Genomic DNA, 19957 nt, shown 5'->3' with positions numbered 1-19957 from the left:
GCCAGTTATAAGCGTATGTTTATGTTTTGGGCAGGAAAAACAGCGTCTACAATTTCCTTTGAAGTTGTTTTGTCGCCGCCAAAGACAGAAAGAGAGAGAGAGAGAGAGAGAGCGAGAGTGAGACAATGTTTCGCTGGATTTGTTTTGCGGTGGCGGTGGCAGAAGCGGTGGCGGTGGCGGTGGCATGTTGCTGACAGAGTCTCCTACAAGTGCGACTGTTTGTCTGCGTATTTTGTATTTAGTGTTTTGAGTTCCCTTTGATCTTGTTGTAGGGGGTGCCCTCGAGCCCATTGCCTCAATAATTAGTAACAAAATGAGGCGGCAGACAGCAAATGCATAAATTGTAATTAAAAAGTGAAACTATTTTAATCAGCATTTCAGCAATTCTATTATCTGCTCAACTTCCACTCTTCTTCCTTTTGTATTATGTGTGTCTCTCGTTTGTTTGGCGCCCGCATATGAGAACAAAATTCTGCCTGTGTGGTCTGATTGTGTCTCCCCCAAAAGGGGCGACTCCTGTGGCCCCCTTCTTTCCCCTCCCCCCCATCAGGCTGTCCTCGTCAGTTTGCCGACTCGCCTTAATTGATTAAAAGCAGCACAAAATGCAGCCAAAGACGACGCCACAATAAAAATGCGAAATGTAAACAAAGTTAAAAATATTATGCTGGCATCTCACAACACACACACACACACACACACGTCATCAACACCCCCATATTGTATCTAGAATATCGCTGCAATACTCTCGGGCTGAAATAATAATATTCTCGATCTTCTGCCGTGCATCTTGTTTACTTTTTACCATTTCGCATAGTAAAAAACCACAAAACGAACTCCAACAAACGAAGCAGAAATTATGAAAATTCCATGAAAATAGCAAATAAGTTTTCTCGCTGCTTCGTTGCTCTTTCCCTGGCCCTCTCCCCCGGCCCCAAGTTCCCTAGCTCCCCACTGGGGTGGTGTGTGTGTGTGTGTGTTATGTTTACTTTTTATGACTTCGGGCCGCGCAGTGCGTTGCAACAATTATACGAGTGAGAGCACAGGAACAACAACAAAAGCCGCCAACAAAAACAATCTCGCAAAAGGCAACAAAACATGAGAAGAATTCACTCATTTCCGCTTACAATCTGAATAGCCTCAGCCTTCAACCCAGACGCCGTGCCGTTTTTAGGTTCCCAAAAACACCACAAAAAAACAGAAACAATGTGAAGACGAGGAGGAAACATGGATTGTTTTTGCGGTTTTGTGCCGCGCACACATTCCATAATCTGCGCGGATTAGTCAGATAGATATTGTTCCAACATTACGCGACTGAAGGCAGGCGTTAACGAGCAAATGCCACTGAGCCGGCAATTCATGGTCCGTGTCAGCGTAAACGATGCGGCAAACTTGAGAATCATAATTGCTTGACGCAGCAAAATACCCAAGGAGAATTGCACTTTTCAATACACAAAAAGCAATATCAATTGCTTGCTAACGCCAGCTCGATAAGTTGGCAGCACTTAAGCGGGGAGTTGGCAGCGCTAAACTCTCATCAGGTGGCAACGTTTCACTGTATGAGATTTAAGCTTAAAGTGAAACAAAAGAGAATGAACTTTAAATATCAATGCTTTTATCTTATTAATATTTCTCAATAATAATAATTCTTCACAAAATTTGCATTTCCCAGCTTCAATATAAATGAAAACCTCATCTGCCGATCCATTTTAATTTTGTCTGATTTGTATATCTGGCTTCGAGTGCTATTTAGAGGCACTTTCAATAGCTTTGTTCGTGCCCAAGGAAAATTGCACTTTTCAATACACAAATAGCAATATCAATTGCTAGCTAACGCCAGCTCGATAAGTTGGCAGCACCTAAGCGGGGAGTTGGCAGCTCTAAGCTCTAATCAGGTGGCAAAGTTGTACTGTATGAGATTTAAGCTTAAAGTGAAACAAAAGAGAATGAACTTTAAATATCAATGCTTTCATCTTCTTAATATTTCTTAATAATAATAATTCGTCTCAAAATTTTCAATACACAAAAAGCAATATCAATTGCTAGCTGACGCCAGCTCGATAAGTTGGCAGCACCTAAACGGAGAGTTGGCAGCGCTAAACTCTCATCAGGTGGCAATGTTGCACTGTATGAGATTTAAGCTTAAAGTGAAACAAAAGATATGAACTTTAAAAATCAATGCTTTTATCTTATTAATATTTCTTAATAATAATAATTCCTCACAAAATTTGCATTTTCCAGCTTCAATATAAATGAAAACCTCATCTGCCTATCCAATTTAATTTCGTTTGATTTGTTTATCTGGCGTCGAGTGCTATTTAGAGCTTTGTTCGTACATAAAGCTGTCAATAATTGTTTCGTCTATGGCTTTGCAATATTTATGGTGTTTGTGCACAATGGCATTATGCTATTTATGATATTATACCCACAGGAGTGGGATTGTGGTTCCACAAATACTCCCCAATATTTAGGGGCTTAAAATGAGCAACTTAAATTTATTTATGTGATTTTATGTATATTTCGCCACAACAATAAAAATATCAAAAGTGTGCCAAGTGTGTGGGGGAGGGCGTGGGAGAGAAGGATGGAAGGGTGTTTGGACAAAAGAGGAAAAGAGGGAAAGAAGTCCCTCAACATCTGCTGCTCAACGGATTTTTGCCTTTGTCATTGTTGGTTGTTGCTTGTTGGTTGATGTTGATATTGTTGTAAAACATTTGTAAGCGCCCAAAGTCAAACAGGAGCTGGTCCTTTTTTGTGGGTTCTTTGGCAAGTTGTTGTGTTGTGTTTTTCTTTTTTTTTACATTTTGTGTTTCCTTTTTGTGGGCTTGGTCATTTTATTTTTATTGTGTTACAAATTGCTGTAAATATTTGTGGAATGTTGAATTGTTACCCTTTTATTATTGTAACTGCTCTTGCTGTTTGTTGGCCGAACAATCTAAGCACAGAAAGGTATAAAAAGAGCTGAAGCAGCGCATAAATTATATAAAATATGCGGCTCGAAATAATCAAGCGGTGAACTTAATTTGCCATAAAGTGACGATGAAGGTGGGAGCATTAGTTGAGGCGGAGTTAGAGGTGAGCATGTGAAGCGATATATATCGGCAAACAATATTGAATAAACTAAAAATTATGGAATGCGAGAACTTGTGGGAGGAACGTGAAATTTTTTTTAGCAAAATGTGGTTTATAAATTAGATATTCAGGAAGAGTCTTTTTCAGAGAGTCAAGTATTATATTAATAGCTTAATAATATAATATTAATCTCATTAATGAAATTAATGAAATGAAAGAGCAGAATTCAGATGGTCCATTAAAAACTTTTGATTTTTATATACATAATATTTTTAACAAGAGACTATTTCACAAAAGAATGTTTTATATGAACTGCTGAAATTTAGTATAATATCACAAGAGATTAACTATACTAAAATTGTAAATGTGAATAAAACTAGTGTGAATACTAATGTATTAATGTAATCAATAGTTTGATAAAAGAAAATGTTAATTTCGCTTTAACGAATGCAAAATTTGCTTTGCAAATTATTGACAGTAAATATCAGAATGACTCTAATAATGATGATGATAATTTTAATGTGAATATGAATGAAATATGAATATAAAATAAAAAGTTAGTATGCTAATAAACTAGCCAGTGATAAGATTACTAATTATTCTAATGTAACCGAAGTATTATATATCAAAGTATATATATAATGAGCACAAAACGTATAATTTTTATTGACTAGAAGAGAGCGAATGTTGCCGCCATTAGCCGCATGACTAATGCCAACTAGTAGTAAATGCTAATCCTTTTCTTTTAATTCATAACTCCAACGAATCCACACCTACTTATTAACACTTTGGCCCATCCCTAGTGGCAGTCAAAAATACAAAAAAAAAACCAATTGCCAAACTATGTAGCTAACGAGGCGTTGTGCAAAATTTGGAGCTCGAAAAACTTTTTGTGGCCATAATTTAGACATTCAGGCGGTTCGACCTTTTGATATTTTGTTAGAATTGTTGAAAATTCTGGGAATTGCCTGTCTAACCGACTCCCTGTCTGACTGCCTGTCTGACTGCTTGTTTGGGCGCCCACTGAAATGTGTCGCAAAACAAAAAGAGCATTTTGTTGTTGGTGTTATTGTTGTTGTGTAACATTTGGCACTCTTGTTGTTGTGGTAGACAATTTTGCATGCCATTTGATTAATTGCCATGCAAATTATGGTGTAAATATAATAACATTTTATTCAGCTGTCAATTTCAGCGGCACAAACAAAACCAAAACCGAAAAGAGGAGAAATAAACGGCAACCAAGACATGGGCCACGACATGCAAAGCGTCAATTTTCTAGGGCTCCATGGATGAAGCGAAGTGAATGGCATTCGCTGCAGTCCAGGCACGACTTGGGAGCTAGGCTTTGGGTTCGGAGCAGCGCAGCAGACTGACTGCTCTGGCCGAAACTACCCGCAAAACACCTAGGCACAAAATTAAGACATTAGTCAAATTTTTTTTGTTTTGTGTTGCCGTCGTCGTCGTCGTCGTCGTCGTCGTCGCTTAATCCCTTCATATACAAACGGGCCAAAAAGGCAGCCGCAGGTATTTCCATGGAAGTGACCAGATCCTCTCCTTAACCCTCGGCAACAACGTGCCACTAAAAAGCAAAAAGAAAAAAAAAAGTTCAGGCGAGTGTTGCAAATTAGTTGACACGTCGCTGGGGCCAGGGAAAAAAGTCGACGGCGACAAACAGTCGGCATGAATAAAGTCATTTAACATATACACATATATATCCAGTTCCATATGAGCGCCTGGTGATGAGAAATGCTGAAATGCTGAAATACTGTTTGCCCCACTCTATAATTAGCCTAATAACCCCCGGTCGGTCAACGTTGCCCCAGCTGCAAGTCTCCTTTCACCTCAGCCCGCTTCTTCCTGGCTTATAATGACTTCAATTTGCGCTGAAAGCGATTCCTGGAAATCAAATACACCAAACGAAACGAAACGGCTAAATGCCATGCCACATATACTCGTATACATATTCCAGCTGAAAAGCCATAGAGCATGGCTCCTAATCGTACTCTCAACTCACACATGTCTGTTGTGGGCTTCGTGGTCAGTTTTGCTGGGGCATTTTGGTCATTCATGGTATTCGCTTTGTGCATTTATTATTTGGGTTATTGCCTGCCGCCTGACTTCTAACTGCCGTTTTAAGCGGGTGACTTTTGATTGTGCCTCCGCCTCCGCCTCCGCCTCCTCCTCAGCCTGCTTCAATTGGCTCTCGAAATGTGTATGCTGATGAGCTGAGTCTATTAAAGCAATTTGCGAAATGGCAACTTCATAAGCAATTACTTAGATATGTGTTAACGATAAGATATGCTGCATTTCCAAATAATTATTATGATGATTCATTGTCAGCTTTGCATTAAAGTCTATGAAGCGCAAAATTGCAAACTAAATATGCCATTCATTTTGAAAGGGATTTATGCTTTATATTTCAAAGGATATTATTATTTAAAATTAATGGCTTATATTAGTGTTTGACACTAGAGATTGATAGAAAACTCTATGAACATTTTAAACTAAACTTTTGCTTAATTCTTCAAATTTTGGCTCAATTCAATAAAGTTTCTTCTTTATATGTATTAGTCTCATTAATTTTTAGCTTGCCATTAGCCAATTCTTCGAACTTTTGAAATAGAACTTTTGAATAGAATATAATTCAATTTTATACTTGGTATTACATTTATGAATTCTCAACTTTGCATTTCGAGCAGCCTAACGTAAAGTATATTTAACGAATTTTAATTTCAGACATTTTAAATAGGATTACTGTTTAGTTTTAGAAATTGTGAGCTTTACATTATGAGCAGCCTGATGTAAAATATATTTAACGAATTTCAATGATTGATTATTTTCTGCATAATTCATTATTGCAAAATATTATTTAATTAACATTTAAGCTAGTTTTGAAAATGTCTAAGCTTTTTTTTGCCATTTGAGAATCTTAACGTATAATAGATATAACGAATTTTATAAGAAGCCATTTTAATAATTGGTGAGGTGGCTATTCTTAGACATTTTAAATATTGGTTTGTAATAATCAAATTCAAAATACAATACGTTTATGGCCAACTGACAAATATAATTGAACTGAAAAGCCTTTTGCTTATTAAATAATACAAATTATAGGATGATTGACTTAAGAAACTCTGAAAACTCTGGGACTTAGATTCATTTGTAGACATTTTAATAGGCAATTTTAGACTATTATTTATATAAAAAATATATTTCTAAGGAATTGTCGCTTAATTCTTGAAAATTATAAAATTATTGGTTTATTTTAATTTAAGTCTAATAAGGATTTTTCAATTTTTTTTATAACAACTTCCGTTTCCTGTTAGTTCCAGAAAGCATATCCATTTCTTTTCACTGTAATTTTGACAAGATCTCGCACAGATTTAATTCAATAGCTCTCCTAGATCGTAAGCTTGGTGTATATTACTTTATTTCAGCTCAAATAAATTAAAGAAAATGCTTTATAAGCAGCCCACTGAAACTGTCTAGGCAGGAGAGCGATAGAGCGAGACTTTTAATCATTGGGATTGAAATCGGCATCGGGATCGGGATCGGCAACAGAGCATCAACTTTGGCTTGTCTGCAATGCTTCTGCACACGCCCACTGCTACATATTAAGCTCTCTCTCTCCATCTCTCTCTCCCTTGCTATAGTTTCGTCTAAGGCAAAGTTACAATGAGTTTGCCCCCTGTGTTGGGGATTTTTACAAGCGCAGAGACAAATGACTTGAGACGGCGATGCCAGCGATAGCGCAGCGAAGTGCAACGCAGAATCCCGAAAAGGATCGCGATTGAGATTGAGCAGAAGAACGCCTAAGCCAAAGGCTGTTCTTGTGCCACAAAGAGTTATGTGCAAAAATTAAATTTGCAAACGCTCAGGAGTCAGGGAATCAGGTTGGGCCATGGAACAACAGCAACAGCAAGAGCAAGAGTAAGAGCAAGAGTGCGGCGAAAAGCAATCGCGCCACGCACGCCCAACATCAGTTTGATAAATTGATATCAGCGATCGATGTGCAGGGATAGCAGAGAGCTGAGAGTATTATTGTCTTCAGCGAGGAGTTGCCAGCTGGGACGGGCTGAGTTTTTAATTGAAAAAAACGCGAGTACAATGTAAGAAGTTGGCTATATGCCATTACTCATGGGGGAGGAGGTTTGGCTGTTTCTGTTGTTGTACTTCTTTTTGGGGGTATATAAGCGATATCAGCACTTACCTATCGAACCATCCAGAGAGTAGGCATTACGCTGCCAGGCCCACGTGCATAGATCACAGGTGGTCAGACCGTCAGCGGCGACGCTTTCATCCAGAAATGGCGGACGCGGCGGCGGCGGCACAAAATGTCCATTCCACAGCCCATTCTCGCTGGCATCGAACGCCAGCGGCGAATCGAATGTGTCCACCTCGATGGCATTCGACCACCAATCATCGTCGAGTGGATTGTAACCCGTTGCTGCATCGCTTGCATCAGGCGCTGGCATCTGACTGTCCACACTAGGTTCGTTCTCATTCGCGGGCGTCGGATGCGCTGCGGCTAACGAATCCAGTCGAGAGTTGGGAAATGCCGAACGCAACGTTGTCGTTGCATCCTGATAAATGTCACCGCTGCCAGCAGCCGGCAGCCGTGCAAACATTTTCCCAAATGATCCGTCGATGCGGTTTACTTTATATATGACAACAAGGCAAGGCAAGTGTTTCGCGTTTCTCTCTCTCTCTCTCTCTCGCTCTGAGTGCGTCTGGGTTATTGCGTGTGCCACATGTGCCACATGGATCGCCGCTTGGGTGTTCCGATTACTGAAAAAACCGAAAATATCGAACATACATTTATTAACGAAACTTGTCACAAATTATTAAGAAAAAATATATACAAAAAACTAGGCAAAATTATTGCCAAATATTGTCAAATTTGCGGCAGCAGCAAGTCGAACTTGCAACATGCCTTCGCAGCTTGTTAGCACTTTTTTGAAAGTTGTCCCCACAAAATGTTAGCAACTTAGTTAGTGAGTTATTAAAATAAAATATATGAATATGGCACAACTATAGCTCGAATAACATAAAAGACATTGTTCCGATCAATGCAAGACTTGTGAATAGTTTGTTAAGCAGTTTTGAGCCGTGGGTTTAGGATTAAGTTTAAACTTTAAAACTATGATATACTTGCGAAATGCTCTACATTAAAAAAGGAGTTTAATGAACATACTCATTTATGTGGCATTAATCAATGGATTAAGGAGAGGAAAAGAGTTAAAAAGAGTTGGCCCCCAATGAGTTTAACGTTAAGAAGATAAAGAAGAAGATAAAAGAAATCCTAAATGAAAAGTATAAAGATAAAGTCGATCAAAGGGACTAAAAAAGTGTGTAACTTAAACGAGTTTAACGAACGAAGTCTTTTTATGAAAAAACTGTTAAAATTATACAAATGTTTTTGACGCCACTTAATTGTTGAATAGTCTTTAAAATATTCTAATGAGAATGTCTATTTTAGTAGTACAATCTAATATATTATAAAGCACACATTTCAATATATATTTCCTTATTTTTTTTATATAACATGTTAAGTTATTTCAATAGAAAAAAATTACTTGGGCTGTACTAAAAAAATAGTTTGACATAAAGCGGAAATTGTTGTCAAAAATCATAATTAATTTCCATATTAATTTCATAAGGAGTTAGTCTCAAATGGTATTAAAATGAAATATTTCAGTGAAAAATATCTGAAATTATTTCAATAAAAATGGTACATATAAAAATGTGTCTTTACAAGTATAAATCTATAAATTAAGTACTACCATCTAATCCTAAGTTAAGCACACATTTTAGATATATTTCCTTAAGTTTTTTCGTATATATATTTTTCCGCCTTTGCACTCAGTAGCTGGAGCTTATCTAACACATTAAGCTTAATATATCTGTGGTCGGCTTGGCACATGGTTAAGGCACTTCGGGGCAAACTAATGATGCAGTTCCACCTTTCTGCATAAGCTCCACAATAAAGACTTCAAATTGCAGGCGACCAACATGGAAGGGGCGTGGTCTATGCAAACATTGTGTAAGTGTGTGTGAATGGTTGTGAGTGTGAGTCAGGTTGAGCTCCAGCTACTGCTGTTGTTAGTTGAGGCAGCTTTTGGGGCAGTTGTTGCTGGTGGTCCGCATTGCCGCCTCGTTACACGTTGTAGAGACTAGTAGTTACTTTTGTTGCTGTTGTTGTTGTTGTTTCCGCCTGACATACATTAATCAATGCGGGCAAGGCGTCTGTCTGTGACACTAATGAAGTATCTTAACAAGATACGAAATATGCGATAAGCTCGGCTAATAAAAGAGTACCGTTAAGTAAATAGCCAGTTGGATTACCAGCAAACAAGAAATACAAAATCGAAAAAAAAAAAACACTGCTACAACTACTCGTACTTGCGTCTTGAAGCAGTTCAATGGGTCAGCGTTACTTGGAGATTCGTTTCGATTTCGCTTCGCGTTTTGCTTGTATCGTTTTCGATTTGGCGAACAAAAGTGAAACTTCACTCCATTGACGAACACACACAAATGTGCTAATCAACTCTGGTCAGGCAAGCGATCATCTAACTGAAATTATACTTATCTTTTCACCGTGATTTATAAGCCGGCAATTACAACTCCAACTCGCTGATCGCCCATTACGCGGCGTAATAATGCAAAAAAAAAACAACGTACAAAAAAAAAAATATCAAACAATGACTTTAGCCGAAAATAAAAATAGTGAAATACCGAAATCATTTATCATAATCATTGTGATTGATTCGTTGAGAAAAGAAATAAGAAAAACCAAAACAAAAAAAAATCAAAGTAAATATCACAAGTGAACAACACAAAAATCTTATACATATTTTATCCGTGGGGTTATGGTTGGAGTCGGAATATAACTCCAACTCTTGCGGTATTCAAAGGCGCCCGCTCATCAGGCATATAAACGTTGCTTATTGTTGTTGTTATTGTTGTTTGTCCCCGCTCTATTCTTGTTGTTGCCTCACGTCTTTGGCTGCTCACGAAGTCAGTCAGTCAACTGCGTTACCTCCTGCGTCCGCAGACATGATCAAAGTAAAATAAAACTGTCTTGATTCGTTTACTGACCGGTTAGCAATTGAACCGCTGCGTTGCTTTTTGACCGCAACGAATCAATACAAGACAGCTGGATCAGGAGGTGGAGGAGGCAGGGACGGTTGGTGGAAGTGGATGGAGGAAAGGGCAAAAGTGCGAATTCTTAACTCTTTTGGTTGTTGTTTTGCTGCCCAATCCAACATTGCGGTCAAACAAAAAAATAGCTTTCGAATATTATCAATCATGCGTGCAGACATTTTATGCCCCATTTGTTTGCCTCGCGGAATTCAAAGTGTTTTTAATGGTCTAATTGTGTTTCTTACTTTTTCTTCCAATTCAATTCGATTCATTTCTTTGCAAGTGAAATTTTAATGAATGAACGAGCAGTCGTAGATTTACTGAAAGCATAAACTATTTTGCATGGCAAATTCTTACTATATAACTTAGATATAAAATGCGGATCAATTTTGCACATCAATTGCAATGCGACTTAAGTAGAATTGAATGTATAGTTGGTCTATAAAAGTGTTTTCTTTTTCCTCATACCTAATTCGATTTATTTCTTTGCAAGTGAAATTTTAGAGTATGAAAAATGAATGATAAATTGAAAGCATAAACTCTTTTGTAGCATGATAAATTCTTTTTACTCACTAGACACAATGTGATGATCAATTTTGTACAGCAATTGCCACAAGAAATATGTTTATAGATGGCGCTCTTAAGTGAAATTGTAATTGGTCTATAAAAATCAGCTCTTAAATTCATTAAAACTGAAAGTTGAAATTCTTTTGCAGCATGGATAATTCGTTTTACTAACTATGAGCATGCAAAATGCTGATCAATTTTGTATATCATTTACAATGAGACATGAGTAAATCAAACTCTTAAATTAATGTAGTTGATTAATAAAAAAATGCTTATGGTCGGTCCATATATGAATACACAGATCTTAGAGACTATAAAAGACAGAGCTGTAATTTTTTATAAGATCACGATTTATATCAATATACAAAATATATATTTTGCTGGTATTATATATTAATTTGGTATAGTTAAATTATGATTACGCACAGCTTTGCTCTTATTGAGCATTATTAAGCATCTCATAGTAGAGCAAGCAATTATTTGTTTACTTTGTTTACGTATCATGCATAAGCACAATATTTTGGCTATGGATCTCTTTTGGCCATCTTCCATATTAATCACGCCGCATGAGTTGCTTTCAGCAGACAATAGCGAGATGTGGTCAAAGATTGTTTTTTTTTCTTAGTTGCCTGTTTTGCCAACATTCGATACAGTTAGTGCAAAAAGTGTTCAGCGAGTTTACGTTCGCGTTTGGAGTTTGTGGAGTGCGTTTCAAGTGCGTTAGTCAAGTGGCTTAATTTATATAGTGAATTTTATGAAACACAGCACGAACATTAAGTGAGCCGCCTTTGGGCCATTGCTGAATTGTCGAACTGCCGAACTTATACCGAAGAATTATGGCTTTGACCCACAACATACGACGAGATGTTGCGACACAGTGTGCAGTGTTCTTTTGAGTAAATTCGACTCGACACTGGCCGTAATAACAATTTAGGCTTGTTTGGCGTCGCGACCAGCAATTTTTCACATTAATTACAAATTACAGATTTATTAGGTATGAGAGCCATGTCTCTCTTTTTCTCGGTCGTCGTCGTTGGGCATGTTACGCCCCCTTTGATCAAAAAGCTGGGTCCAGTCTGTGGAGCCTGTTCTTTCCTTTCAGTTTCGCTTCCTTTTGGTTGTCTTGGCACTTGCTGCAGCTATACGCAACTTGGCTTAAATATTAATGAGTGCTGTAATTTGTTGCATTGTATGTAATAAATTAATTTGTGTGTGCGTCGTCGTGAGAGCGAGTCGCTGCTGTTGCTTTGCCTCTGACGTTTCTAGACCGAGTGGCGCAAGCGATATTTGCATATGTGGCAGCAAACCACTTGCAACTTGCCGACTGGCCAGACAAGCACTGAGACGGACAGCCAGACAACCAGCCAGTCAGTGAAGCAAGCAGTCTGTCGGTTGGCCAGGTTGCACTTCCCACTCCCTCGATTCGGCTCGGCATGCTACACAGAAGTGCATGAGTAGGCACTCGAAAAGTACTTGCCACTAGACTGATTATAGTCAATTCGTTGAATTGGACCACCAAGTGCTGGCAGTGACACTGGCAACAGCCACAGCAACGGCAACAGCAGTCCACGACAGACACATCAGACGAAGCTGGCTAAGCCACTGAGCACTGAGCAGGGCAAGCAGCCCAGTCATTGTCAGCGTCATCCACAGCGTTGTCGTTGTCATCATTATCATCATCTTCATCATCATCGGCATCGCCAACATCGTAATTATCATCAGCATTGGCATCGCCAACACAAAATCCATGCGTGTCTTTGCACATTGGTATCAAATTGATTATGAAGATGAACTTGCAACCAGCAGAAATTGTCAAATCATAATTACGAATTATGTGTTTATGAACATTAAAAGTGTTTCTAGACAGTTTATGAAGTGTCTGCAATAGTAATAAAGTGCAATCAGAAATTTAGAAATAATTGCGTTTTATGACACTTTATCTGTGTGTCACTTTAGAAGCGAAAAGTCGATGGCAAAAAATTATCTAAATCAAGAAAGTTTTGTTAATTAAGTGAAACCCAGAAATAATAAATGAATAGATTTACATTTCAAATTATAAAAGTATTTAGAAAGAACTTACTTTTGAAAATATTGTACCATTAATTTCATAAAATTATCCAATTGCTAAACAAAACAAGCAAGAAAGCTACAGTCGAATGTGTTCGAGAGCAAGGGCAGTGCGATATTATTCTTAAAATATACCAAATTAACATACCGCAAAAATACGATTGTATACCAAAGGCTATAGTTGGTATATTGATATGGTACTACATTAAAAATATACCCTAGTGTATAAAATATACCAGATTGTTAGCCACAGCACCATTATTTTATTATTTTTCGCTTAGTTTCTGCCGAATAAAGTAATCTTCTTGCTTAAAAAATAAAAGCTACGTCTATAGAGATTTCTACCTAACGGCTAATTTGTTTTAACAGCTCACCATAAATCGAGTGACGCTCTCACGTATGAATTTACACATTCATTTGCAGCTTCACCAAAAATAATAAAGTTTGAGGAGTCATAATATTTATTTTATGGCATATCAGCTAATTCAGCTTCGTTCTAAGAGTCGCAAAATGGCCAAATTTAGTTCAACTACACTGATTGCGAAATTTGTTTTCTAAATACAATTCTTTCACAGTACGATTTCAACAATTCGATGTAGATCATGCTGTGCATATCTCATTTAAAATGTTTCTAATCTTAATTTCTTTCAAGTTTCGTTAGCACTTGCACCACTGTGATCTGCCAACAGCGCCAGCGCCAATAAAAACGTAAATGGCGCGTGATTGTGAGGCGTCTTCTTCTAGTGGCACCCATACCCACACCAACACACACACACACTCGAACACTCCAACACACTCACACACACACACACACACAGCAAGTTGAAGGTACACTCGCCCATTACAACAACCACTTCAAGATGGCCACAAGAGTAGCATCTTATTTTGCTGCCTTTTGGCTTCGATGGCGGGCCAATGGACAACACGCTGAACCGAGGGGGGGGAAGGTAAAGGGGGATGGAGTGGAGTCAGTGGAATGAAGCTACATAATGAAAAGAGTGTGTGAAGAATTTTAAATTCAAAATTGCATGAAAAGTCGTGAGTCGCAAATAGCTTGTTGCTCATGCTGTTGTTGCTGTTGCTGTTGTTGCTGTGGTAGTTGTTGGCATTGCTGTAGGAACAGACAGATATCCTACTCATCACTTGAGAAAATGAAAAAAACAATCATAAACAGCAGGCAGTACACACAACAACAACAACAGCAGACAAAAATGCTGAAGTGTATACCAAGTAAAAACCACTCGACAAAGCACAACACAAAAAAAAAAAATGGGCAACAAAAACGAAACGAAAAGAAAAACTTGTGCCTTTGGTTTATGTTTGCTGCTTTGAGTTGTTACCTGTTGCCAATTGTTGCTGTTGCTGTTGCTTTCCATTGCACTACACCTGTTTCCCAGCTAGTCGAGTGTATGAGTGTGTGTTGTGATGTTGTTGTTGTGTGTGTTGCCAACGAATTCACTTTTGCCCACTCGCTGGAGTGGAGGCTTAATAAAGTTATTATAATTTAAGCGTTTTGATTATGCGCCTGGCAATGTTTAAAATACCAATGCAACAAGCACCTATCCCACTTCACTGTCTCTTCTCCATCCCTCCCTCCCCCTTAACGAGTTGCACGTTTACAGCGGGGGCGCTGGCTCCTTTGACTTTGTTTCTCTTTCTTTCTCTCTTGGGTGTGTGTGTGTGGGGGTAATCTTTGTGATTGGTTGCGATTTGCGTTTAATTTTGTTGCATGCACCCAAGACCCGTGGCATCCACTCCCGTTGGCAATATGTGTGCAACACTCTACTCGAGCCTACTTTGCGGGGGTGCTCGCGATGGTTGCTGCTACAATTTTGTTGCAAGTCTTTATTAGAGAGGCAACGCGTTTTGGAACTGGCTTCACACAGCATGCCGACTCACTTTGCGACCAGGCATCAGGCAGTTAATTGGTCGTGGCATGCTCATCCGCCTGACTTGCAACATGGCAAACGCTTTTTTGCCAGCCAGAGATCACGCAATAATGACTTATGAGACTTTGGGCAAACAAACAAAACAACTTTGTCACATTTAATTTATGCAATTGTTTGTCGTAGTCACAAACATTATTGTAACTTAAGCTCACTCTTTAGCGACTTAACCTCACTTTGCAGCAACATAACCTCACTTTTGCCAATATTGGTTGTTTGACAAGTAATTGTTTGACATTTAACTTTTAATTAATATGTTTGTGGATTATAAATACTTCAACAAATGCTTTTGATCGCCAATTTGAGCATTCTAACATTATTTTCTAAGACCTAACCTCAATTTTTGCTTATTTGTTAACAAGAAATTCTTAATCATGTTCTATAACCTCACACTTCATTAGCATAACCTCACATTAGTACGTACAGTGTTTGTCACTTTGCTTATCAATACAAACTTGTAAAATGTTGTCTCTCATTAAAAGTGACAACTACTAACCAACTACCTAAATTTTCTTCGCAGCCTAACCTCAACTTGACCTCACTTTTTCACTAATAATGTTAGAAATTTAGCGTATCTACAGCTTAACGTCTTAGTTCATTAGAAACGCCAATTAATACGCCATAACCTCACATTTTTGTCATGCTAACCTCACTTTCGTAGCGTGCACTCACTCAATCTAACCTCATTCACCGACTGAACACAATACACACACTTTCTATGCCACACTCAAAAGGCGACAATTACTTTCAATTTTCCACCAAACAGTTGTGGCAAAAAAAAAAAATATTTATTTGTGGTACGCGGAGTACGACGAGTCGGATACATTTATTTAATGTGGATGCAACGTGATGCCGAAACGCTTGAGCTGATGCTTCAATTTCTCGCTGCGGCGAGGTATTTTTGCCACAGTCACAACTTGCTGAACTCTTGCCCTTTATGTCGAGCATTTGTGCCACAGGCATTTGTAGCAAGCAAGCGAGCAAGTTGAATCACAATCGGAGGAGACCTGCAGCATGCTGCCTGCTGCATGAATTTGAAATGCTGGAGCAGTGGAAAGTGCAACATGATCGGGAGTGAGCAGCATGCTGCTGCTGCGATTGCTGCGGTTGCTGCTGTCGGCAGTCGGCAGTCCGATGATCGCCAGCTTCGATTTGTATCGCCTTTGTGGCACCATTGGATCCGTGCCGCGTGCTGCATAGATTTGTAACTTGCAGGCGGATTCATTTTACATTGCGCTTTTCATATTTCATAATAGACTGACTCTCTAGGAAGGAAAGAGACTCGCAAACAGATTGAGACCGAGACTGGTTCGTGGAGCAGCGACCTACAGCAGACCATTTGGGGGGCCTCGGGGGCCATTAAAGCGAAAAGCGAAAGTCGTAAAAACGAACCCAGCGCTTTGTCATATGCAAAACCAAACAAATTCCCAACAAACTCAGTTTCAGTTTCTGTCTTAATTTGATTTTATTTATATTTACTTTATGTTTGGCCAGTTTGAAACAATGGCTTTGCATTTGAAAATGTTCACATCACAAAGCCACAAAAGCCAAACTTCTTCTTTTTATGGCATCGATTCAAATGGTATGTTATAAGTAAGTTTTGAATGTTGCCCCTCTCTCTCTGCGTCTATCATAAAAACCCCTACGAAAAAAACACCGCTGAAATCTTTATGAGCTTTTGTCATTTTGGTTCCCAATCAAAGTCGCACTTTTGTTAAGAGCTGCGAGCTGCCTGCAAATCAAGTTTCGCTCTACACTTTTATGACCTGTAATATATTTGCCAAAAAACTTTTCAAAACGCTTAAGCCCAAAATATAAATAAAATATATACAAAGTGTATGACAAATGATATAAGCACGCATTTTATTGGTTATTGTATTTGGCATTTAATCATCAGCTTTACGACCGCCTTTGATTAGCTATGAAACTATTTTTAAAAAAATGTATAAAAAGGGCAACAAAAGGCTGCACTAAATGGCAAGCAACTATTAAGAAGACTGAATACCCTTTTTTGAACTTGTAATTTGAGCTTAAGCTTGGCGTATTTGGAGAGTTGAAAATGGAAATAGTTTTATAACTTTATTGTAGTTTAAAGGCTTAACAATAAAAACCAAATAGATGATATTAAAGACAAGGAATATAAAAAATATTTATTTGACAATATTCATCTTAAATGGAAAACCAAGAATATAAAAATAAATCTATTTCTTTGAAAATACTTATCTAAAATGCAAATCAAAAAATATAAATATATAAAAATATTTTTTACACAATATTTATCGAATATGGTAAAAAGACTTTATCTTTAAGTAATAGTTCAATTTCATATTTAGTTCTTCATTATTTCTCGAGTAATAAAAATGTGTTTAAATAAAAAATTATACATTTTGCCAAAAATAGAATTTCTAGTCTCAGTCACCTCTAACATATTTAAAACCTTTTAGTACGCAGATTTTATCACTTAATGCGATCCACGCTTTGGTGTTTTGAGATAATTTGCAGGCAGTTAGCATATCATAGAGAACAGGATGTGCTAATAAGAAAGTTCTTTATGAGTGCCGTAATAAATGTTGTTAAATCTTAATTTATAGCTTACGCTTTTCAATTTGCCTACACAGATAAAAAAAACATGCTAAAATAAACAATAAAATCTTTAATCAAGATTGTTTGATGTCAAAATTGAACTAAGAAGGCTTATTCTTAAATTAAGATTGAAATTCTACAAGAAATCTTGAAATTCAGGATTATAATCTTGTTTCAAGAATGGAAGTCCTAAAATCGAACTAAGAAAGCAAAATCTTCGATCAAGATTTGAAATCTACTTATTAATTTAGATTTTTTTCTCTCTGTGTAGTTTCCCAAAACAAGTTCGACTTGAAATGTCATAAAATCGTTGATATTGATGGGTTCGCTGGGCAAATGATATACATTTGATACGCATTATATTTTATTGCTAGGGCTTTAGCGTTCTTTTTATAGCATTTAAAGAATCGATTCGCAACTTGTTAACTTCTGTCGACTGTCGAAAATAAAAAAGAGCACTCTAAATTCCAGCGCCATTCTCAAATTCCAATTCTTAAACTCTTTTTGTGTGTGTGTGTGCTAAAGGCGAAACAAAATCGTGCTCAGACATCTAATCACAAATAGAAAACAATATCTATGCTAATCTTGGTACAAGATCAATGACAATAAAAGGGGGCTAAAAAGCAACCGAAAAAACAAGGCAAAGACAACAGACGACAACAAGAACCTGTAAGTTGCACCACCCCACCACAAGAAACAACAACAAGCTGCAACAAAAACATGTGCAACAACAACAACAACTACGAGGGACAATAATGAGCCGTAATGAGCAATGATCGCCACACAATTAGCCAAATTTTCGTTTTGTTTTGCTTTTTAGACAAACGCGATTCGAGCAATTTTTTCAGACAAATTAAAACAAAAAACTCGGCGAATAAACACACGAAATTAAACAAACATTCGAGGCTGAATTGAAAACCGCTTTCAGCCCCGGCTTGAAAAGCCAAGCTTGCGGAAAATTACAAGAAAATCGTGCAACTCTTGTTTGCTCAAAAAGGCATGAAAAGCCGCAGTTTTCCCCCCTCACACCACCACACTTAAAACTCCTCCCCAGCAACTGAGGACGCAACTGTAACTCCTTGCCCTCAGGTGTTGCGCCTTTAGTTTTTTATTTCTTATGGTTTATTGCAGCATTTCACTTTCCAGCCATCCAATTGGCCAATGTCCAACAGTCAACAGTCAACATTCAACGTCAATAGTCAATAGTCAACGTGCAACAGCCAACAGCCAACAACCAACATGCAACATGCAACATTCAATGCCGAATGTCGAACACCAAAAGTTTAGTCATTTAGTGACTTTGTCTGCGCATTTTCTTCACAGATTTTCAGCGATTGCTAAAGCTCTAAAAAAAAAACTGAAACAGAAAACTGAGAAACCGAAAACTGAAAACTCAAATAACTGCAACTGTCATTTTCGATTGGCGACCTGCTGGGCTTGCCCCGTCTTTGCTTGCAACAAAACATTTTTCTTGCTTGGAGTTTTTTTTATCTATTTATTTTTTTGGGTTGTCGAGAGGCAAAATGTCAATTTGCGTTGTTTACTTTTAAAACTTTAATTTTGTCTACGATTTTTGTATTTTTATTTTGGTATCTGTTTTCCTTTGGCGTTGCATTCGTCGCGCCTTCAATTGCCGCAATTTACTTGCCTCACCCGCCACATCCCCCTTTGGGGCACCATTAGTTACGCTATTGAGTGTTAATTAAGCGTTTATTCAGCATTCGGTGTCAAAGTTGTCTTTAAAGAGCCGAAAATTAATGCCATTTGGTGGCGCATTTTCCATTGTTATCAATTGAAAACATTTTCAAAAAACGTTTTACGTTTACGTTTCCATTTCCGATTACGATTTCGATACCGATTACAATGCCAAAAGACCAAGTGGCAACTTCATCGATCATTGTGTAACCTCCTTCTGCCCCCTCTGAGCTCTGGCCTCTTTGATATGGATATGAATATGACTGATGATTGTCAGACCTCGGGCTGTGAAGTCAAGCCCACAACAACACACACACATCGATTGATTAACTGAATCATGATACCTTTTAATTGGCTTTTAATGAGTCGCATTTATAATGCGTCAGTCTATCTAATGACAGAGGAAATACGAGTATCCAAAATGAAAATGAATCTACATATTTGCATTTTTTTGGCATTATTGTTGTCGTGTGTGTTTTTTTTTTTCGATTGCAAATTCGTTCACATTTACATACGAAATTGCTGACTAATAATAATAGTATCCTGTCAGTCATTTGATTTCCGCTTCATCTAACATATTTCAGCTGTTTTTTGTCGTCGGTCAATTTGATGGTCAATTGTCTATGCAGAGCTGTTTTTTCTCTAAGTGGAAAGAGAGATTGATTGTGGGTGTTATAAGCAGATGATAGACGAAGTTGCTAACAAAAAGTTGTATCTATTTAAATAGAAATCTATTCATATTATTACAAATATTTAAAGAGACTGGTTGATAGCTTTTAATCTGGCCTGAAACTATAAGAAAACACATGAATATATCCCATAAAATATATAATATGAATTTCTATCTGAACCATTTATGGCAATAGTAATTATGGAATTGTAATGTG

The 19957-nt window shown here is 37.7% G+C and overlaps 1 protein-coding gene across 2 annotated transcripts in view; it reads right to left on the bottom strand.

The window, feature by feature from the left end:
• The window catches only part of LOC132792466 (uncharacterized), an 87197-nt gene that overhangs the window by 29094 nt on the left and 38146 nt on the right, over positions 1–19957 (bottom strand). For both annotated transcript variants that reach the window (XM_060801863.1, XM_060801864.1), the window contains one exon: positions 7280–7857. In XM_060801863.1, coding sequence (XP_060657846.1) covers positions 7280–7857 — 578 coding nt within the window. The remainder of the gene's footprint in view (positions 1–7279; positions 7858–19957) is intronic.

Source organism: Drosophila nasuta, chromosome 3 (genome assembly GCF_023558535.2).
Source record: "Drosophila nasuta strain 15112-1781.00 chromosome 3, ASM2355853v1, whole genome shotgun sequence".
In the NCBI taxonomy this organism is placed as follows: domain Eukaryota; kingdom Metazoa; phylum Arthropoda; class Insecta; order Diptera; family Drosophilidae; genus Drosophila; species Drosophila nasuta.
This window is presented reverse-complemented; position numbering and strand designations above follow the sequence as displayed.